General features: G+C 47.9%; 2 protein-coding genes across 2 annotated transcripts; both read left to right on the top strand.

Annotated features, from left to right (window-relative positions):
• Nucleotides 1–7: 7 nt before the first annotated feature.
• Nucleotides 8–10,546, top strand: utp18 (UTP18 small subunit processome component). The gene is made up of 13 exons (XM_082530929.1): nt 8–413; nt 1,254–1,402; nt 1,510–1,605; nt 1,678–1,748; nt 1,831–1,922; nt 4,399–4,524; nt 4,602–4,776; nt 4,853–4,953; nt 7,269–7,359; nt 7,459–7,582; nt 7,694–7,868; nt 7,940–8,082; nt 10,392–10,546. The coding sequence occupies exons 1-13, from the start codon at nt 195–197 to the stop codon at nt 10,414–10,416; spliced, it is 1,587 nt and encodes a 528-aa protein (XP_082387055.1). The 5' UTR covers nt 8–194; the 3' UTR covers nt 10,417–10,546.
• A 4,696-nt stretch (nt 10,547–15,242) lies between these two features.
• btr30 (bloodthirsty-related gene family, member 30) lies at nt 15,243–22,058 on the top strand. The gene is given in 14 exon segments (XM_082530921.1): nt 15,243–15,301; nt 15,717–15,834; nt 16,206–16,649; nt 16,882–16,986; nt 17,372–17,467; nt 17,583–17,816; nt 17,942–18,140; nt 18,223–18,312; nt 19,038–19,064; nt 19,315–19,341; nt 20,174–20,349; nt 20,429–20,584; nt 21,065–21,255; nt 21,257–22,058. Coding segments are annotated over 13 exon segments (1,986 nt in total). The 5' UTR covers nt 15,243–15,301; nt 15,717–15,726; the 3' UTR covers nt 21,390–22,058.
• The last annotated feature ends 795 nt before the right edge of the window (nt 22,059–22,853 follow it).

Here is a 22,853-nt window from a genome sequence, read left to right as displayed (position 1 = left end):
ATTGTTTTTCCGGGTTCGGAGGTCATCTCACCGGAAGCACGTGATTGCACTGCGAGTGAGGGGAAAAAACACGCACTGGTCTCCACATGTGCAACACAGTCTGCTTCATGCTAAGAAAAGGATTACAAGTGTTGTGAGGCTGGCTTAAAGTCGCAGTTTTCTGATTGGAGTTTGGTGCAGAGGACGGAACAAACATGGAGGACATGAGCTTCATTAAGCTGCCGGCCGATGAGGGCAAACAGCCGGCCAAGAAGAGGGCGAAACTCCCGCAGTCTAGCCTGGTGGAAGAAGAGGAGGAGCGGCAGAGGAACGTAAAGAACCTGGCGGTGCTGGGGGAGAAGAACAGCTCGGTGAAGCTGCTGGAGGAGCTGGTGTTCGGGGCCGAGGAGGAGCTGCTGGAGAGACTCGTGGAGGTGACGTTCTCACCAGAGACCGTTTAAAAAAACAGCTCATTTAAACTTTTTTGGACACTAACTGGAAACCTCTGCCTCTGAGACCGAGCTGCCGTAACTCTCATGAAACGCAGTTATTTGTGGTAAATTCGGTTTAACTGACCTGAAAGAAAAGTCACGAAAATCTTTGTTACCTGAAAAACTCTCAGTTTCCTGCGATCGGCTTCAAATGTTCTTGCACAGGCGCAAAACTGTTTACGTAAAGACAAAGTTTGACATTTACAAAAGTTTGCGGGGTGTTTCTGGTAAACTCGGCTGGCTAATTAACAGCCACGATGTCTGTAATCTGTTCAAGCTTAACTTGTATCAACCAAACTCCGTTCAAAATATCCCTGACTTTTGTTCTCGTGCGCATGAGCAGATATTACTCTGAAAACTAAGGTTACGAAGTTTTCCAACAAACCATTAAACCTTTGGGTTTACCGCCAGACTCCATTTAAAAGTCTTCTAATTTAGATTGCCTCTGTTTGTGTGTGAACCAGGCTGACAGTTATCTACCACCAGACTCCATTTAAAAAAAGTCTTGTTTTTCTTTCCCTGCTCAGAAGCTGAAACTTTTGTATATATAAGACGAAGACGACTGTGTAGGACTTTGGCTTAGACCCGCTGAATAACTGAGCACCAGGTGAAGAAGAGTTTTAGTGGTGAAACACTTTAATGTCAGGTCACCTCCCGTTTGAACGATGCTGTAAAACTGGGTGAATTTTTGAATGGAGTCTGGTTTGTGGAGCTTGGTGATGAATCGTGCTGGGTTCAGGTCAGGTTTTGGTTTTTCACTGATGCTTCCTGTTCCCTGAGCAGGAGGACGAGGACCAAACCGGACTCCTGCTGCTGGAGGACAAAGATGAAGAGGAGGCAAAGGAGTCTGAGGATGAGGGCGGAATGCGGCAGGAGCCGCAGGCCGAGAAGAAAGCGGCGTGGGTGGACGAGGATGACGAGCTGGAGGAAGAGTGAGTGTTTCACAATAAGACGTGTTTTAGGCTGAAAGCGGGAAATCAAAGATGATTGTGGTGAGTGAAGACTCGCGTGATGATGCTGAGGTGTTGGTGTGTTTCAGGGTGGACATGAAGCACCGTTTCCGTAGAAACCTGATGAAAGGCGAGGCAGAGTCCACCATGACCAAACAGAAACTGCAGCAGAGGATGAGGGAGCAGTGAGTATGCACGCACACAGATGCACACACACACCTATAAACACACCTGGACGTGTGCTGCGTGTGTTTCAGGTTCCAGAAGGCGATGGGAGGAACGCCATCATGGGCGGAGAGCAGCGACCAGAAGAGGAGGAGGAGGAGAGGTAGAATCTAAAATGTTTTTATTATTTTAAGAGTGTTTTCAGTCGACAGAAACTCAGACTCTGCGTCTCTGTGTTCCTGAAGCTGAGGAGGATGAAGATGAGGAGGATGACCTACTGAGGAGGACGGGAAACTTTGTGGCGTCCTCGGACAGCCTGCCCAGCGGCATCCTGAGGGTCAGTGAGTCCAGCAGGCTTCTGTTTGTCTGTCAGGCTGTTCCACCAGACTCCATTCAAAATATTGCTCATTTTACGTGTTTGCTGTAGGTAATGTTACAGAGCGATGAGTGTTACACCGGTGCTGGGATAAGTTTGTGTCTGAGAACAGGATGTGAGGCTTTGTAACATCTGCTGAATCTGGTGTGACGTGGTTGCCAGACTCCATTCAGAATATGGATCATTTTAGCAGCAGTGACTGTGTGATTTGATATACCTTTATTAGTCCCACAAGGGGAAATTTCATAAGGCTGCCGACATATTGCACGCAATGGTGGCGCCATCTTACCCCCCGACCATACATACATGACACAAACATCACATGGGGAAGACAGGTCAGAGAGGTATAACATGGAGAATGCACCACATGAGGAAAGATGAGGAGAAAAATAACTCCCCCCAGACTGAACTCCAACAGGGAGATCAGTTTGAGCACAGAAAAAACACCTCTGCACATGAAAACACTCGTAATACACCAAAGAAACACATGACAAGCAGCAGGGGGATAAAGGTGAGAGACCGCCGATGTAGACAGCACATCCGGGCCTGCGTGCGCTGGTCTCCATGATCCACCGTCAGCATCGGAAGGGAATAAGCATCGAAGGCGTTTGGAAAGGGAGGGGGGATGAGTGTGTGTGTGTGTGTGTGTGTGTGTGCGTGTGTGTGTGTGTGCGTGTGTGTGTGTGTGTGTGTGCGTGTGTGTGTGTGCGTGTGTGTGTGCGTGTGTGTGTGTGTGTGTGTGTGTGTGTGTGTGCGTGTGTGTGTGCGTGTGTGTGTGTGCGTGTGTGTGTGTGTGTGTGTGTGCGTGTGTGTGTGTGTGTGCGTGTGTGTGTGTGTGTGTGTGTGCGTGTGTGTGTGTGCGTGTGTGTGTGTGTGTGTGTGCGTGTGTGTGTGCGTGTGTGTGTGTGCGTGTGTGTGTGTGTGTGCGTGTGTGTGTGTGTGTGTGTGTGTGTGTGTGTGTGTGTGTGTGTGTGCGTGTGTGTGTGTGTGTGTGTGTGTGTCCAGAGTTCAGCTGAGACAGTGTCCTTCACCCTGCCAGGCTAAGTAAACAGTCTTCCAGCCAACCCAGGTGGCCTTGCATGGAACAGGAAGAACAGACTCAACACAGTCGTTATCAGGGTGTTGTTGTTCAGCTCCAGCCTTGCAACCGCAGCTGGTGCCAAAGGGGTCTCCTCATGAAGTGATGGTGCTTTTTACTTTAGTGCGAACAGCTCATATGAATTTCAAAGCTGTTCTACAGTCCAACACTGGTCTCTCACTCTCCCGTTGGAGAGCCGCGAGCTTTCTATGATGTTTTCCAAACTTACGTTCCGTGATGTTGTCGTTCTTTTTGCTCAAAGAGCAGGTTGTTACACTCACGACCGCAGTGCACTTCCCCAAGATGTGATCGAATTTGCGCTCAGGGGTGTTGTTCGAGCGAGCCCCTCCAGATGTAATCCAGTTTTTCACTCAGAGCTCTTGTTCTGAGTGTTCACGGCAGCCGTGCGTTCTCCAAGATCTTCTCCGTGCTGACTCAATGAGTCCATTTTGAGAAACTCACGCCTCGTCCCATCGTTCCAATCCCAGCGGGCAGCCTTGTGGGGGTTTGAACAGCCGGTTCCGCTTCCTTAATTCTCCGATAAGTCAGGGCCAAGCCAGCTCCGATCCGCCAGAACCCTGTTACCATGGTTCATAGGTAGATATCTTCAGCAGTCAGGTTCACCTGAGCCCAGACTTCTCGTTGAGAAAGGGTGTCGAACGCATTCAGGGACCAGTTGATCAAATCCATAATTCTCTTTTAGGTTTTAGAGAACAGACTGTGAGAGAGTTCCAGGGAAAGTAATACAAAAAACACGAGACGAGACAAGGACACAAGAGGCTAGGCAGGGAAGCTAAGGGAGAGGAGGAGGAGAAAAGTGCGAAAGCCTTCGTCAAGAGCAACATGCTAACATGGGCTTTGTTAAAAACATGTTTGATGCCTCACGGCGCTTCGAGTGAATTCTGAGCTCTTCACTTGAATTTTGTTTGTTTTTACAGATTAATAAAGTGAGGTCGGACGGCTGTTTACTGACAGTTTTGCCACCAAACTTCATTTAAAATCCTCTGAATTTTAGATTCTCTTGCACAGCAGTTTCAGGCTCAGCTTGCAAACTTGGTTCAGGTCATTTTCTACCAGACTCCATTCAAAATCTGCTAATTTTCTGTTCTGCTGTTCATGAGTGAGTTCATGTGGCTTTCTGGCTGTCGATGCAAAACCCCGTCCTCAGACTGAAGCTGAAGGGTTCATGTAAAACCTGTGGCGTGCTTCCTGCCAGACTCCATTAGAAAAACAGCTGATTTCTGTTCTGTAGCTCACAGGTGAAGTAGTTTGATGCTGTCATTTGTTATAAACACAGACAGACGAGCACTCGTTAAAACATCGGGTCTGACTTCCTGTCGTCTCTGCGTTCGTAATCAGGTGAAGAAGTGTCTCCACGCCAACAGCACCCGTCCGTCTGAGGACAGGCTGACCACTGTCCAGTTCCACCCCAGCGCTCAAGTCGTCATGACGGCCGGCCTCGACCAGTCCGTCTCCCTGTTCCAGGTACGGTCGAGCCTCTCTGCTCAGGTGTTAGGCTCAGGTGGGAGGGGTCACGTGATTTTGACCTTCCTCCTCTTCAGGTGGACGGGAAGACGAACCCGAAGATCCAGAGCATCCACCTGGAGCGCTTCCCCGTCCACAAGGCGCAGTTCAGCGTGGACGGGGAGATGGTGATCGCCACCAGCCTCAAGAACAAGATGTTCTACCTGTACGACATGATGGAGGGCCGCGTCTCACCTGTGCACACCGTCAGAGGTGAGGCGGGGTCAGAGGTCAGGGGAGGAGGAGGTTCCCGGGATTTCAAATTAAGAGCATGTTTGTTTGTCATCAGGTCTGAATGAAGCTCGAGTGAAGGAGTTCTCCGTGTGTCCTGAAGGAGGCGCTCTGCTGCTCACAGGCACCAACGGATACCTGCACGTCCTCACCCTCAAGGTAACTCCTCCCCCTCGCCCCTCCCCTCTCCTGAGTCCTCCCGATAACTCAAGCTGTGTCCCAATCCAGCAACCGCACACTTCATAGTACCCGCACTTCGCAGACTACGTGGGGCGGGTACTCTGAAGTGCGAGAAGGCCAGAAGAACGAGGCTCGTGAAACGGGACGGTCTGGCCTTCGTCGCGCTGCTCATGCTGCCTAGCAACCATGATACTAACAGCTGGAAACGTTTCATACAGCTTTGTGTGACAGAAATGAAGGAGAACAAATGTTTTTTTGTTTGTTTATTTATGAGATCAGCTGAGTATCTGAGGCTGAGACCACGAGACTGAAACATGCGTGTTGGGCTTCATGTCTGCACTGAACAGTCATTTAAGATTAGTTAGTAAATAACAATTAGTTAATGTTGTTCATGAGACTAACGTCATCTCACTGTGGTGATGTAAATATAATATGGACAATATTAAAGTTATTGTCAGATTATTATGATTTATTACAGCAGAGCTTGAACTCTGGGTCAAAGATTCAAGTTGCAGTTATTTATATTTCCTCTCACCTTAAATCTTCACTCAAAGACGAGTATCTGTGACAGTGTGTATATAGATGTGTTATATATAAGAGACAAATATTGTTCGTTTAATATGTTGGTACTAAATTTGGCTCAATGCTTACATACATGTGTATAAAGCAAATGTAGGAGCTGTGATAACTGTGTCTGATAGAATGAAGAGTAGACTGATATATGAAATATTCCTTTATTGGGTGAGAAAATCAGACCATGTCATAACTGCTTTAAGTCACACAGAATAGATATCAGAGCCTTAAACAGGCTGACGTCTGCTAAATGGGTCAAACTGGGCAGAAAGTCTACAAACACATAACATCCTTATAGAATATGATGTAACACTATAGATCAACTTAGCTCAGAATATATAAAGCATATAAACAGTTACAGCAATATGATGCAACAAACACAGCAGCTACTGATCCAAAATACTCAAAGCTTCATAGAACTGAAACCAACATTTATTTTAGCTCCATTCTGCTGCTGATACAGACTTTAGGTTTCTGAACATTAAACTTGTTGCTGCCTTTCATAGTGTGTAACTTGAAGGCCCTGAGTACTCTGAGTACTTTCTCCCACACTGGAAACACTGGGATGATCACATTATGTGAACATTACCTAATAAGACTGATTCAGCACAGACAGTTATGTTAAACTTTCCTAGCAGTCCTTCACAAACAGGGAACAGTCTGTCTATTCTCTCCATCTGTCAGCTGCTGCTGGCTCTTCCTCCTCCTCTTCCTCACACACTGCTGAGTTTGTCCTGGTGGATCATCAGGGCTGCAAAGCCTCACAGATGATGTGCAGCAGTGGGTCCCTCAGTCTGTCCTCACTCTGGACACTTGCAGTCGTCACACATGGAAATCAAATGTGTGATAAGCTGCAGGATTCAAACACAAGTGTAACTTATAAACACATGTTCATACTTTTATTCCACAATCAGAGAGAAAGAAACAGAGAGAGAGTGCAGGACAGACAGACAGGTGACAGTCTCAGGTGTACACACTGCTACACAACAGCACAGAGAAGCAGGATTTAGTGTTTGTGTTATTACGAGTGTAAACAAGAAGAGTTCCAGATGGTGCAGTGGACACATGTGTGACTGCTGTGATTAAAGCATCTTTCTTTCAGCTTAACGAGTGAACCGTCAGCTCGTTCAAACACACGTTAAAGTGCGTTTGGCTCGACACCACCGAACAGAGGCAGCAATATAACACAGCTCACATTAACAGTGCAGTGAATCCTGCTTGTGCCGTGATGTTCAGGACTGCAAACCGAGCAGCATCACTGACTTTCAGCTCGTTGTGTTTGTGGATATATGACTGACATAACTTTGCCGACATGTGGCCAACAGTAATGTTTTAATGTTCTTCGTTATTAAACATTCGCACATAAAGAGACACAATATTCAGTTCTTACTTTTGACAGTTTAACTTTTCGGCTGCCCCGCTTCAGCCATCCACCTTTTTTTTTTCTGAACAAATTATCCACACCCACCGCCGCGCTATGAATTGTGGGATATATGGGACCACGAAGTGCACAAAGAGAACACTTTAGATTGGGACAGCCTTCGTCGTGTTGCTGTGACGTAATCTGTCTACAAATGCGCACTACGAGGTGTGCGGCCGCTGGATTGGGACATAGCTACAGTGTATCTCTGACAGAGGCGGAGCTTGCAATGTGACCAATCGGAAGCATGGACAGGTGAACTGATGAAACTCTAATATTAGAAAAATCTGTGTGTGTGCAGACAAAGGAGGTGGTTCGCAGTATGAAGATAAACGGTGATGTCAGCGGCGTCGCGTTCTCTCCTGATGGCAGCAAAGTCTTTGCAAACTCAGGTAAGTCGAGGAAAGGTGGGCGTGTGTGTTCCTGCTCATGTCATGTGATTAATCTTTGTGTGTGTGTGTGTGTGTGTGTGTGTGTGTGCGCGCGCGCAGAGGATGGGGAGGTGTATGTGTGGGACATGCGCAGCAGTCGGTGTGTGAACAGGTTTACGGACGACGGCTGCGTGATGGGAACTTCCATCGCCACGTCTCAAAACGGGCAGTACCTGGCCTGTGGGTAAGACACGCCCTCGTAACCGTGCTGCTCTCTGATTGGCTGAGAGCTGTGTGTTATTTAAGGTTAAAGACGCCGGAGTGCTCAGTGCTGAGCTCTTTTTTTTTTTTTCAGCTCTCAGTCCGGTGTGGTCAACGTCTACTCTCAGGAGGCGTGTCTTAATTCAGCCAATCCGAAGCCTCTGAAGGCAGTGATGAACCTGCTGACCTCAGCGACCGCCCTGACCTTTAACCCCACATCGGAGATCCTGGCCATTGCGTCCCGCGCAGAGGACGAGGCTGTGCGGCTGGTGAGAGACGGCAGTGATGATGATGACGATGGCGATGATGAAGAGCATTAACGGTTTACCTTTGTCCTCAGGTGCACCTGCCCAGCCTCACCGTCTTCTCCAACTTCCCCGTTGCCAAGAGGAAGATCGTTTATCGAGCCAGCTGCCTCGACTTCTCCCCGCACAGCGGCTTCTTCTCACTGGCTAACAACAAAGGCCACGCCCCCCTCTACAGGTGAGACAGTCTGTGGTCCCACAGGCGTGACCCTCTGGAGTCCGGATTTTTTAACCTCTAACTCTTCTTTGTATTTGCCCCGCCTTGTGTTCAGCCTCGTGCGTCTGAATGTGCACGTATTTCTTCAAATGCACACGAGCGTCAGACCGGAGTGTGTCGCACGCCAGCATGATGTCATAACTGCAAACAAAAACTGTTTAGAAACTATTTTTACAAACCGTTTACCTGAAAACGCCGTGATGGCCTCGGGCAGGTCTTCAAGCCCGTTACAGAAGCGGTCACAATAGAGATCGACAGACCACGTGACTTTCGCGCATTGCATGCCGGGAACTCGTGGCAAAACAATCCAAGTACCGCATCAAACGCAAACACTTGCAGCACCGCAAAACGTTCATTCTCCGGTTCCAATAAATTCTTGCTTTTTCTTTGCCCCCCAAAAAAGTTCTGTACAAAACGAAGCAGAACAATGCCGGTCCGTACAAAGACGGACTCGACGAAAAGACAAAGAAAAGATACGAGGAAAAAATCAAAGGAGTGAAAGGGTCAGACCCTTACGAGCACACAGAGTGGACAAAAGACGTCAGCGTGCTGCCCAACTTTCACCACGCTCATATTTATAATCATACGGTTCTTGGAGTGAGTGCATACACTCATGAAGTTTAGTAACTTCAGGTCACTGCAACAAGCCCAGGTACAGTTTACCGCCGGATGGGTGCAGGACCTTGAAACGCACCGTGTAGAACGAAAGACCATCGTACGAACAGAGGTAAGTTTACCAGTCTCACAAATCGTCGTCATAAATACACATTCGTTAACCGTTTATTAATATAATCTTTGAGCTCAACGGTAATTAATTAGTAGTGGAAATAATTTCTGGTTCATCACAGAAATGTAGCAGTGACAATAATACTGTATGCTGTAATCGTACTGGGCAATTAGTGAGCAGACTAACCTGTGAGCTGGAGTGTTCTAGGACGTTATATTTGATCTTTGAATGGCTGCAATCCAGGCCATCCGTCGCCTCTTTGTTACTTCGGAAACATGGCTCGAACAATTTCTCTTCAACGACGTAATCCGATAACAACCGATCTCTTTACCCGTCGGCTTCCCGTGGCTGTCATGCGACCGGCTATTGCAGTTAATAATACAACAGCTTCTTGACATTTTTGTGTTTCTTTTTATCGCTGTGTGACTGATTTCAATTGAAAGCCTGCGTGCGCTAGTACCTCTTGCCACGAGTTCCCAGAATCCTTTGCAGTTTTACCCCTGAATGACGTCACATTTTCAATCTCTATAAGACGCCGCGCAAATTATGTGTCACTCCAAAAAGTAGTTCCTGTCCACCACAAGGCAGCGGGGCAGATCACAACCCTGAAACCTAAAGGTGTATCCCTCCTCCTGTCCTCTACCTGGACGCAACGTTTACATCTCATGTGCTTTTGGCGGCAAAATCACGAATCCCCCAAAACGCGCCCTCTCACGTCCTCACCAACTAATGCTACGTGGGGTTTTTTATATCGTGTTTTGATTGGTTCATCTCTTCCACAGCGTCTTTCTCCTGTCTTCCTTCTCTCACCCCAACCAATCACAGCAGATGGCCCCGCCCCTCCCTGAGCCTGGTTCTGCTGGAGGTTTCTTCCTGTTAAAAGGGAGTTTTTCCTTCCCACTGTCACCACAGTGCTGCTCACAGCGGGTCATATGATTGTTGGGTTTTTCTCTGTATGTGTTATTGTAGGGTCGACCTTACAACATAAAGAGCCTTGAGGCGACTGTTGTGCTTTTGCGCTATATAAATAAAGTTGGATTTGAGCGCTTGTCGTCATGAATCGATCATGTGATCGTGACCCCGTCCGTGAACAGCAGGAGGTAAAAGTTTAAAAACGGCAGTGTGGACTTTTCTGTGTGATCAGCTGTTAATACGACACAAAGTCAAACAGGAAACTGAGGGTGAAGTCACCGCCACCACATACAGGTCGCCTCAGCAGCAGTGTGACGTTTGGAGGCGGAGCTCTGATGCCATGTACGCGGTCTGCTGACCCCTAATCACATGACAGCTTTTACTTTGAAATCCAGTTTATCCTGTTTGGAGAGTCACAAAGTGAGCGAGTTCTTGGGGTGAAGAGCGCCCCCGTGTGGTAAAGAGCTGGAACAGCTGAGAGCGCGCCAGAGCGAGTCTCACACACACATTTACATCCATGACACACTGACCTGGACACACTTAGGCTTCTGTGAGATGATTACGTGTGTGCGCGTGCGGCTCGCGTCACGTTCCCGTACATGCTAACGTTGACCCTGCTCTCTGTCTCCAGGTTGCTGCATTACAAAGAGTTCTGAGGGGCGGAGCTTCGAGCAGGAATCAGACCGTTTCTGTAAATACTGAAACCTGCAGAGGACCAATCAGCTGCAGGAGGCGGAGTTTGTTTTATTGTTTGTATGATGTGATTTCATAAAGACTCAAAGAGGATCCCTGCAGTTTCCTCCGTTTGTTCCAAACCAGTTTTATGAAACGCTGACGTCGTTCTGAACAGTTTCAAATGAAACTCACTAAAAATCATCAAAATACAAAAATGTCAAAGAAAAAACGTTTTGTGTGGATTTGACGAACTGTCATCGTAGAAATAATGTTTTTGTTTGTCTTAAAAAGTTTCATTTTGAGTTCAGATAAAATATTTTATTGATAAATAACATCGCAGTGAGCTTTAATTAAAGAGGAAGAATTTAAGCTGCAGGTTCGTAATGATTGTAAATAAAAGTCTTTTGTAGAATCTCATCACAGAAATCACTGATTAGCTCTCATCGTGTAATAAACACACACACACACTGTATAATGGGTCATTATGACACATACAGGTCGATAATAATATTCTACAGTCTGTCTCATAATTCCTCGCACAGGTGACGTCTCCACTGATCGACTGGTTGGTTTGATTTGATTACATCAAGTGAATTTAGTGATTTTTGAGCTGTTTGGCATCATTGAGCTTCGGTACAGCAAACAGCTGTCTCATGATCAGTCAGCATTGAGGAAGTTGCAGAGGTGACCAATCAGATGACAGGAAGATAACCGTCAGACTGGATTTGCCAGCTCGCTCGCGCTGCTGCAGGAATGTCCTCGGTCCTGTCCGTCCGCCTCCTTCAGGCTGAAGCATGAAAAGCTCGCGTCCCTCCCAAAAACTCATCAGCGCTCGCTTCCAACCGTCACGTTAACTTGGCCCTCGAGCCAGGCATCACCCAACCTGCTGCCATCACAGTTCCAGAGGTCAAAGGTCAAATTCTTGTCGAAAATAAAGTTTGAAAGATTTTTTCCTGTTTTATTTAAGCTTTTATTAAATGAATAAATAAATCTAATAATGATGTTTTCATTTCATGTTTATTTTATAACATTTATTAAATACGATTCTTTACTAATATTTGTTTCATCAGCTATAATTTAGATACATTTTTGTTGTCATTTCATTTAGTTTGGGTTTGTTTGAAGTCTGATGACATGATTGAAGTTATGAGAAGATCATTTTAATGTTTCTTTGTTTTTAAACTTCGGGACTGAAACATTTTTAAAAACCAATAAAAGGATTCGATCTGATCGATCGGATGTTAAAATGCGTCTGAAAGTGGAGGAGCAACAATCTCACCCCCCAGCTGCATAAACATCCACCCACCAAACTAACCTGACCGCTTTCTGCACCTGTTGGCCCCGCCCACGCTGACATCACAGAGGAGCACTAACCAGAGTTTCAGGATCCAGAAACGCCTGACCTGACAGAGAGGAAGGTAAGAGCTTTTCCCTGTTTCACGTAGAATGATCTGGACTCACAGACTGATCTTAAATCACAGGAACAAAAACGTGCGGGTTTGGCGGTGTCTCTGATTGGTCAGGTGAGCACACCTGTGCAGGTGTTCCTGTGAGTTTGGCCTCCTGAGTCCGAGCTGCAGGTGGAGCCTGCTGTAGGTTTGATTCCAGACGTCTAACCTGACGTGAGACAACAAAATCTTTACAACCAAAGTCTCAACCTGTTTGTAATCGTGTGGCGTCTGAGCACCTGTGGAGAGGCTCACACCTGAGCGCCAGCTTTTACTTTCAGTCTGGACCAGGGCTGCCCAATCCCGGTCCTCGAGAGCTACCGTCCTGCAGCTTTTAGATGCATCCCTACTCCAACACAGCTGAATCAAATGGTGTGATTACCTCTTCAGCATGCCATCATGTTTGGCAAAGGCCTGATAACAAGCCATTCATTTGATTCTGGTGTGTGGGAACAAGGATGCATCTAAAAGCTGCAGGACGGTAGTCCTCGAGGACCGGGATTGGGCACCCCTGGTCTGGACTAACACTGGGCTGCAGACACGCTGATGTCTGAAAGTTTGAAGTTTCTGGGTCATGGAGAGGATCTGATTGGCTGCTGTGACGAGGTGTTTCTCTGCTTCCTGTTCCACCTCGTCGCTCACTGGACACGAGCAGCTGTGGGAGGCAGAAGTGAAGCTGTGGTGCTGCCGGGTTAAATCCACACAGTTAGTCTGTGTGCTGGTGGAAGAGCGGCGCCTTTACACCGAAACCAACAGCTGCCGGTTTGTCCTGACTGAGTGGGACGCGTTGGTCCTAACCCACCGGTGGCGTGCAGACACCTGACGACGTCCCCCGCCCCAGTGGAGGCGGTGTCAGGCTGGGTGGCTGACCCGCACAGACGCCCCGAGGATGGACTCGGGTTCAGATTTAGCCCAAACCGACCGAGATGTGCAGAGATGCTCTGACGGCTGTCTCAGGATTCAGTTACACGAAGCATTTTTCACTCTCTGCTCGTTTTGACGCTTTGAAACAAACAAACCGAACTGATCACATTTTTAGACTGTTTTCATTTCTCTGGCGTTCTGTCCGGTTACAGTCATTTAAAATGACTCTGACTTGTTTCCATGTGCTGATCTTATCTCAGCTCTGACTCACTGCGACGCAGAGCTGCTCGTGGTGAAACACGTAACAGGTGTTGATGCGTCTGAATTCTCCGATGTGCGTGCAGCACTCGGGGCACGCGCAGCCTTTTATCGGTCGCGTCCACGCTCCCACATGTTTTTACTCGGCTCTCACTTCCTGTTCTGGAAATAATGGAGGAAATTACATGGTCTCGAGTGGGGGGTTATTAAGTCGATTCGGCACAAACATGTAAACACAGAGCGTGGATCGTCCACAGACGCCGTTTCTGAGCTGCAGGTTTCATCACTCTGACCAACACTGACTGAACCAGCAGCAGAAGATCAAACTACGCTTCATGTTTGATAAACATCATCATCATCACTTCCCTCTGACTCTGGCTGTTGCGTCCTGCACGGCTCTCTCTCTCTGCACTCAGAGACCATCAGATCTGCATTATTCTCTGCTGCTGTGTTCAGTGCTGTCGGCCTCTGACAGCAAAGCCTCATCTCTGCTGTTCACACTGAATAAATGTAAACTTCAACGATTGCTCAGCTGTGTCTGTGACTCTTCTTCACTTCCGCAGCATCAGCTCATCTTCACATGTTGATTCATGGTTTTATTTTAAATGGTAAATGGCCTGTGTTTGTATAGCACTTTACACCACATCCAGTCATCCACACATTCACACACTGGTGATGGAAATCCACAGCCACCCTGGGGCGCACTGACAGAGGCGAGGCTGCACTGGCGCCACCGGGCCCTCTGACCACCACCAGTAGGCAACGGGTGAAGTGTCTTCGGGCCTCGAACCGGCAACCTTCCGAATACAAGGCGAACTCTCACCTCTTGAGCCACGATCGCCCCAGGTTTAAGGTTATCTGCTTTAAAAAGCCAGGCCAGGAAACTCTGCTTCATGTGTTTCTGCTTTAGCCTCAGTGACTTTGACACAAAGGCCTCTGCTGTGATGCTCACACCTCTGATCAAGTCTCACAGTGTCAGCTTGGTTTTATACACAGACACAAAATATGGAGATGAACTGATAACTGATCAGAATTAGAATATTTCTGACTGACTGAGTGAAAACTGAATCGAATCAAAGTGAATCGATACCCAGCCCTGGCCTCGAGGGTCAGCTGTGGTAAACAGCCCTGTGATTGGCTGGTGACCTGTGCAGGTGTGGCTAAGAACAGGTGGGCCGTTTAAGTCCATCCTGGTGCTGCTTCATCATCAGCCGTTTGTTTCTCTGAGGTGAGCAGGTGTGGGCTTTATACTTCACAGACGTCATGCGGACGATTCGGTTTTTATCAGGATTCCTCCGAAACTTGCCGATGGATTTGTTTTACATGTTCCGGAGACGATGAACTTTGTCTGGCTCTGGATCAGGGAATTTTTGGAAGCGTTCTTTCAGACAGAGACTGGACTTTTGGATCAGCTGCTCTCTGAATGTTTTACAGTGTAGATGTGCAGATGTTTCCAGATGTTGGCGGAGCGACGCTTTGATCCTGACGGGAATGAAATCAGCTGAAGCTCAGAGTGAAGATGAGATGAGTTTGTTTGAAATGATCTCATCACAGATGAATCGCCTCAGGCTCGCTGCTCGGCCTCTGATGAAGAGGAGTGGTGCGTCCTTGCTTTGAGAGTGATGAAGGTGAGAGGTCATCCTCTGGCTGAAGCCCCACCAACTTCTGCCTCTAGGGTGGAGCTGCTCGAACAAGCCGGAGGACCCGAACGGTTGATGCTGTTCGTCTGGAAAAGGGCACATCCAGACGAGCAGCATCAACCTTTCGGGATTTCCTTACCTGGATGACTGAGCATGAACACAAACTGGAGGCGCTCGTGCTGCTATCAGAACCAGTTCCTCCAGCGCAGTGACGCTGAATAAACCTGCTGCCGATCTCCTGTGACCAATCCAAACTCAGACGTCACGGAGGAAACGGGCCGAGGCGCAGCAGCCCACCCGACTCGCTCGGCTGCCTCTCCATCAGCATCCAGAGCGTCCAGTTCAGTGGGAGCTCACGCAGCGTGATGCTGCAGGGCGCCGAGGCCATGCCTCTCCTCGCAGACACGCCTCTGCTTCACTCTGAACTGCAGTTTCACGTGTCGGCTTAAAAACACAGTTTTAATCTTTTAAGGCCTGGAAGCTTCACCTGTGACCTCACGGGAACACAAAGGAGCAGGTCCCTTTAAACAGCTGGCCCCGCCCTCTCCACCTGTCCAGGCCTGAGCAGGTGTGCCATGTCTGTCCCCGGGCTCTTACTTATTGCTGTTTTTTTTCTGGGTCAGAGTTCAGTGCGGTTTGGCGTGGGCATCCTGCAGGTCTGAGCAGATAAACATCGCCTCCTCATCCTCCGCCTGCTCCACCATCGCTTCACCGCAACGCTGCTTCATGGCCACCAACCTGACACCGCTGGAAAGCCGGGTTATTGATATGCAGCAGCATCTGTGGGTGGATTTGATGATTGAAGAGCGTCGAACACCAGCAGCCTGACACCACCTGCTCCGTGTCACAGCTGTGGGAGACGCCCACAGACTCGGGTCTGCTGCTGCGCCCACAGGTCTGGTTGGTGGCCATGAAGCATCGTCACGGTGAAGCGATGGTGAAGCAAACCCAGATGTTCTGACTGATAAACTTCAGTCAGAACATCTGGGTCGCCGGGCGGTGACGCTCTGAAAGGTTACAGATGTTAAAGCGCCTGATCCTAAACCCCGCCTCCTCTGTGTCCTCCTCCAGGAGCAGCACGATGGCGGAGTCGACGGAGCTGTTCACAGAGCAGGAGCTCACCTGCTCCATCTGCCTCGACCTGTTCACCGACCCCGTCTCCACCCCCTGCGGACATAACTTCTGCCAGGTGAGTCCACCTGCAGGTGTGAGCACAGGGGGCGCTGTGCGTGGAAGCTGCTGCTGAAGGTTCACCCAGCTGTAATGATCAGGAAACGTAAACAAATCTGTGATCATTGACGTGTTTCTACTGCTCGGCACGTCCTGAAATGCTTCATTTGTACAAGCTGCTCTCGATTCTGAGTGTTGTTGTTGTTGTTACTATGACGACGATGGTGTTGATTAGCTGCTGTTTTTGGCAGGTCAGGTATTCGTCCTGCTTTACAGCCTTTTAAGAACTAACCAATCACAGGGTCTGCAGCAGTGTTAGTAATGCAAACAGAAAACTACCTGGGGGTGCGTTCAGGTGCAGTGGGTTACTGGTGCGTCCTGTGCCCGCAGGCGTGTATCGGTGGTTACTGGGCGTCCAGTGCCGTGTCCACCTGTCCACTGTGCAAACATCAGTTTGAAGGACGTCCTCAGCTCAGCATCAACAAAGTCTTCGCTCAGATCGCAGAAAAGTACAAACAGACTCACTATGCACCGTTACCGTCGCCCTTCGGTAATGGGGCGCCCGGCGCCGCGATGGCAGGCGCCATGAACACCAACCCCTTCCTGACGCCTGAGCCATCAGTAGCTCAGGCGAACGGGGACGTAGTGTGGTGCGACGTTTGTACGGGAATCAAACAGCCCGCCGTCAGCTCCTGTCTCACCTGCACCGCCTCCTACTGCACTGAGCACGTGCAGCCACATCACACCACGCCATTCTACGCCAAACACCCCCTGATGGACCCCCAGGAGGCCCTGAGGGGCCGCACCTGCTCCGTCCACCGGCGCCTGATGGAGGTATTTATTTTTCTCTATGATTGCTTGATTTGATGTTTATGTAACATTTAAATATTTGAATGTTTTTTTTATTTTAAAATGGTCAGTTTCAGATGTTACAATAATTTTTTATATTTTGAACAAATTCAAAAATAATTAGTTTTATTTTAATAACTGGTTTTATTTTATCATGTAAGTAAAACTTTTTCATATCAGTTCATGTTCTGCATTGATGAGCGGCTCACCTGTGCAGGTGTACTGCAGGACGTGTGAGAGCTGCATCTGTGCCATCTGTGTGCTGGAGGAACATCGGATGCATAAAACTGTCTCCGTGCAAACTGAGAGGCTCAGCAAGCAGGTACAAATATCCCAGATTCTTCCCGGGAACGCCATTTATTAAAGTAATTTGATTCTGTTTTTTATTTCATCTCATTTTGGTTGACTGTTATGTTTGTTAATGCTGCTCATTACATTTCATTACAATTCATCATTTAATTTATTATTACATTTATTATTTGTTGTAAATTTGTAAATTTTATTTGAAATTAATGAATTTTTGCAATTTTTGCAAATTTTTTTTTTGTTTCCTTTTTGATGAAAAACAAAGATTTTAAAATGATGAAAAAACATTCTGGAATGAAAATAAATCCTTGGAGATGGATACAAAAAGTAAATTCATCGTTTGGTCCAAAGTGATTTTTGTTGCGGCTCTTTGACTCGACCGTGTCCGCCTGCCTCTTCAGAAACAGGTGTCCAGGACGGAGCAGGAGATCCTGAACCGGATCAAGGAGAAGGAGATCCGTGTGACGGAGCTGAAGAAGAAGCTGGACAGCCTGCAGGTGACTCACCTGTTTGCTCCTTATGTAAAAACCTGGCGGGGCGGGTGGAGCCTGTGGAAGACGATGGCGTTGTCGCTCTCTTCTCACCAAACATCTGAACCCGTCTGTGTTTCAGAGCCATGCTGACAGAGAGCGCGGCGAGGTTGAACACCTGCTGAACGACCTGTCCGGCTCGTTGGACCAGATCCGGTCTCATGTGGTGGGCGGGATCGTGACCCAGCTGGATGCTGTGATGACAAAGGGGGACGGGATGGTGAACCGCCTGGAGGAGGAGCTTAGCCAGCTGACAGAGAGGAGAGCCGCGCTGGAGGCGCAGGCTACCAGTCAAGATCACATCGCCTTCCTGAAGGTGAGGACGCCTGCAGTCACCGATCCCAGAATCACAACAGAGGCCTGCTTCATCACCCCTCTTCATCACCCCTCTTCATCACCCCTCTTCATCACCCCTCTTCATCACCCCTCTTCCTCCCTCAGACATACGAGGCGACCACGGCTCCTCTGGCCGAGGATCTGCAGGCCCAGGCGGATGACGACTCGCAGCTGGTGCTCCACTTCCATCTGGGCGAGGTGAAGCTCGCTTTCTCCGAGGTCAAGGAAAAGATGGAGGAGATCCGGACCGGGGAGATCCGCTCGCGAGGACTGCGAGGACCCCGAGGATCCCGAGCGGACTCCTGTGAGTTCCAGATGTTACAGCACAGTCTGCAGATGTTGGGTTCCAGATGTTTCCTCTGAGTCGTTTCTTTCACCTGTTTCAGTTTCAGCCGGTGACATGATGGCGGCCGAGAGCATGCTCAGTCTGAGAGCCAGCACGGCCAGTCTCAGGAAGAGCCAGTGGTCCCTGAAAGGTGAGAGGTCAGAGGTCACTTCCTGTATCTACCTGCAGGTGTGCCACAATCCGATCATTCCAAGCTCCTCTGTGGAGCCCTGCAATAAAGAGTGACTCTATTCTACTCTATTCTCCTTACTGAGGGAAGAATTTATCCAGTCAGAATAAGCCAGAGAAGCGAGCTCCGTCAGAGGCAGTTACGGCCATGGTGTTGGATGGAGCGCTGTTGCAGACACTCAAGACACCACCCACGAAAACACCCGCTGATTATAAATGTACATTATCATCACCTCACTGCACTCTGTGTACATATGAAAAAGGAAACTATGGAGCGGTTCTTATATAGCCCTGGTCTACTCTGAGCACTCAGAGCTTCCCGTCCTCGTACGTGCACACATGTCCTCGCACGTGCACACATGTGGACATGAGTCCACACATGGACACTCTGATGGGGTCAGTATCATGCCCAGTGATATTTGGCACGATTGAACCACAAACCTTCAGATCAGCAGATGTGCATGCGCAGTATTTTGGCTCTTTTTGTACTTCACTTTTCTTCCTGTGCCCTGTGAATGTCCACAGTGTCTCTGTCTCTGCTGTGGGAACATGTTGCTTACCTCGACAGGTTGACTTGTTTAGGGAAGTGCTGCTCATCCCACAATTTCTTATGTTGAGGAAATGAGTTACAAGTTGTGGGGCTTTTATTGTGAAAGAATAACTGAGTGTTTTCCTGTCTACTTTCAGACCTAAAGAAGAGCAAGCAGGTGTCAGGTACGTACCTGTGTGAGTGTGCAGCAGACATGGATGCTCACCGTCAGCCTTTCAGACACCGATAACGAAATTATGAATCAAATCAAAGATGACAGATTTTTTTAAATGCTGGTCGTTTTTAAACGACACAAAGATGAAGTGAAAGGATAAAAACGCTGAGTTGTTAGAGAAGCTGTAGCGGTGGGAGGTTTGTGAAGAGATGAGAGCTTGTTTCTGATTGCTGATGAAATGTGTTCGTTTGTTGTTGCAGGATACAAGAAGGCCCGACTCTACATGGGTGAGGTTTTCAGCGTTTTGGTTTCTGGGTGATTCGGTTGATGCAGGTCGGGTTTGGTTATAACTGCATTCACACAGACAGACAGCTGCCAGCTAATGCTGGGCAACATCCAAGTAAAACACTCTGGCTCCGCCCCCCAGATGCTCTCTTACCATAGTAACCTCACAGCAGCCACGTTACTGGTCACATGATCTCATTAAACAGCCTAAACACGGTCCAGAGGTCCAGCTCAGGTGAAGCTAGCCACCTGTATCACCATCCACCTTTCAGTCACAGAGGCCACACCCCCTAATAAAGCACATTTTAAATGATACACAAACAGTTTCAGGCTGTAAACGTTTGTTTCTGCTGTAAGTTTGAACATGCGAGGTCTTCACATTATATATTTCTAAGCAAAGATACGTAATAGTGCTTCATTGGATTCAGCGTTGTTACATATATTTGATTTCTGGACTGTAGAGGAGCTTTGCATGATTCACAGTTCAAAATAATCCTCCTGTATCAGATACTGGGCCTCAGCGCAGGTCCTCTCTTCATCCTCTGAACGTTGTGATTGGCTGCCCTTCATAATCGTCAGATGGGTTCAGCTCATGTGGTAGAATCGACCGTAAAGGGGATGTGCCCTCGCTACCTTTAGATTCACAGGGTTACTGAAGCTGACTCTGAGATCACTGATATGAAACTCCAAGGCTCAAACAGGGGAAGTCCACCTTTACTCATCCTGTGGTGAGGTGTCGGGATCGTCCTGGATCGAGTTCTTCAGCCATTGTGATGACTATTTCAGCCTCCAGGGGACCTTGCTGTTATGTTTACCTGTGCTTGTTGCTTCCAGAGGACGTGACGCTGAACCCGGTGACGGCGTATCCCTTCCTGATCCTGTCCGAGGACCGTAAGCAGGTGAAGAGAGGAGAGAAGCTGCAGTTCTACAGAAACAGCCCGCACAGGTTCGACGTCTGGTCCTGCGTCCTCGCCAAGGAGGGATTCAGCTCCGGGCGCCACTACTGGGAGGTCAGGACCCAACCGGCCTTGGGACTGGGTTCAGTAATGGCTAGCAGGATCCAAGTCTGATCTCAGGTGTGTTTTTCAGGTGTGCGTCGGGGAGAATAAAGACTGGAAGCTGGGTGTGGTCAGCGAGTCGGCTCAGAGGAAGGGTCTGTTCGATATGTGCCCGTCTCACGGATACTACGCCATCTGGTGGAGCAGCAGCCAGCTGAGGGCGCTCACCACGCCGCCGCTCACCAAGGTCCAGTCCACGTTTCACATGCACTTATGTACGGAAGGCCACTGGTGCCGCAAGAAAGCAGCCACTCAGACTTAAACATTATTTTGGTCAGCGTGACTTTAACATAGAAAATCTCTAAATTTAATTGAAATAAGTTGGCGCAAAAAGTACCCAAAATCCATCATTTCCACACATTTAATAACTTTAAAATCTGATGAAATTAATTCTATTGTGTGTTAATGACAAAATTTTAAGGCAAGAAGGATGCAAACAAGCCCATCCTGTAAAGCTCAATAAAAAATACAAATTAAATTTATGTTTATTTATGTTTATGTCATTTATGTTTTTAATGCAACAGTTAAACTTTGAGTCCTTTCATGAATACAAAAACACCACAGTGTCTTTTTGGCACCAGTGGGCTTCCACACCTTGAGGCTTCTTGACAGTTTGCAACTTCTGTCGACTCGTCTTAATCGTATTCTGTTTGCGTCTCACCTGCAGGTCAAAGGTCACCACCCCAAGCTGCGACAGGTGGGCGTGTTCCTGGACATGGAGGAGGGTCAGGTGTCCCTTTACAATGTGAAGTCGGGCTCAGAGATCTACAGCTTCCACACATCCACTGAGTTCACCGAGAGGATGTTTCCTCTGCTGGGGACCGGAGACAAAGAAGTCCCCCTGATCCTCCTCACCACGCTGCAGCACCCGGCCTGAGGGACTGGGACCAGAACCGGGACCAACCGGAGGGTCAATGCTGAGCGAACTAAGAGCAGAGGAACTGCAGGTGGAGTCGAATCGTCCTCACATTGATCTCCAGACTCTGCAGTGAGACTTGAAACAACAAAGGATGTTTGTCTCGTTTTGTCCCCGTTAGATCCTGACAGGCGATGGTTTTGTAATATCGATCACTGAAGAACGATGTGCTCTTACAGCCAGAGCTGCTTCTTAAATTTGTAAATATGGTCATAAAAATACATCAAATGAATCGAGGGAACCAACTTTTTTTTTTAACAATTAAAATGATATAAAGAAGTTTTCACTTTGTGTAACCAGTTTGTTTTTGTAACGCTGTGAAACTAAAAGATTAGTAACACTAAACCTTTACTGAGATTTTGTGAAACATAAAATTATTAAACTCAAAGCAAATAGTTGATGTCATGAATACGTCACGTTTAATGTAACAGCTTATCGAACAATAGTTAAATTCTGTTTTCATATTTTTTCTAAATGTGTTGCCTTTTTTTGGCAACATATTGGCAACCTTCTTTTCGGGGGGGCGGGCGCAGCAGCTTCTAGTGGACGTCAGAGGAACTGCAGCCATGGTGATAGTTAATAACTGACAGTTAAATTATTTTATGAAAAACAAACGTTTCAGCGTGACCTCGGATTTTTGCCAGACGTCCGTGTACTGTAAAGCTTGTTTTTCCAGTAGATTCTGAGAAGTGTCGAATAATGTTGGAAATAAAAGTGAACTTGTTAAATAAAGAAAAGAAAAATTGAGGTTGTTGACGTGTTTTTTTTCTTCTTTTATTCATGTTGCTGAAACACAAACTTACTGTGATCAAAGGTCAAGGTTCAGATCTGGGATCACACCACAATCGCAAAATCCCTCCATGCGTCCAGACCCGACCCTCACATCACAGCTCAGATCAGAAACTCTTCGTTTCATTTCTTCATTTTCACCTTCTGATTGGTTTTACTTCCTGCTGCTCACTGCCATTGCTCCAGCTTGTTTCTCTGATGTGGGACGAGCTCAGGACCAGTCACATGCTTTTAAACAATGTATTCCTGACACTCGTTATTAGATTAAAAGAACCAGGTAACGCACGCTCGCTGCACGAGTCCATGGTTGTCATCGGTGACGCTGAAACAGAAATTATGTCCCTGTTTAAACCTTTCACATGTCAAACGTCTGCTGCGTGCTCCGACCTGCCAGGCAGTCCGACAACTTCCTAAAAGCAGGTTATTAGTTCAGTGCCCCCTACTGTCCCACCCATGTTACTACAGCTCCAGCTCCTGGTCGTAACGAGCTCACTGAAACTGAGCGTGGTGCTGAAACGGGACGCCAGGGCCGCTGTCTCTCCACGCTCAGCTGATTACCGTAGGGCAGGGTCTCAGGGTGCTGAGGCGTCTGCTCAGGTATTAACATCAGCACAGAAAATATGCACCACGAGCTTCATGCTTCATGTTATCCTTACACCACCGAGCACCGATGCGTAGAGCCCGCCGCAGAGCCTTACCCGACCATCTTTAAGCTCCTCCCCCCACACTGGTGATATCATCTGTGGCGATC

The sequence above is a fragment of the Aulonocara stuartgranti genome (assembly GCF_965226115.1).
Source record: "Aulonocara stuartgranti genome assembly, chromosome: 4".
In the NCBI taxonomy this organism is placed as follows: Eukaryota; Metazoa; Chordata; class Actinopteri; order Cichliformes; family Cichlidae; genus Aulonocara; species Aulonocara stuartgranti.
The sequence above is the reverse complement of the archived record's forward strand: the minus strand, read 5'-3'. Positions and strand labels throughout refer to the sequence as shown.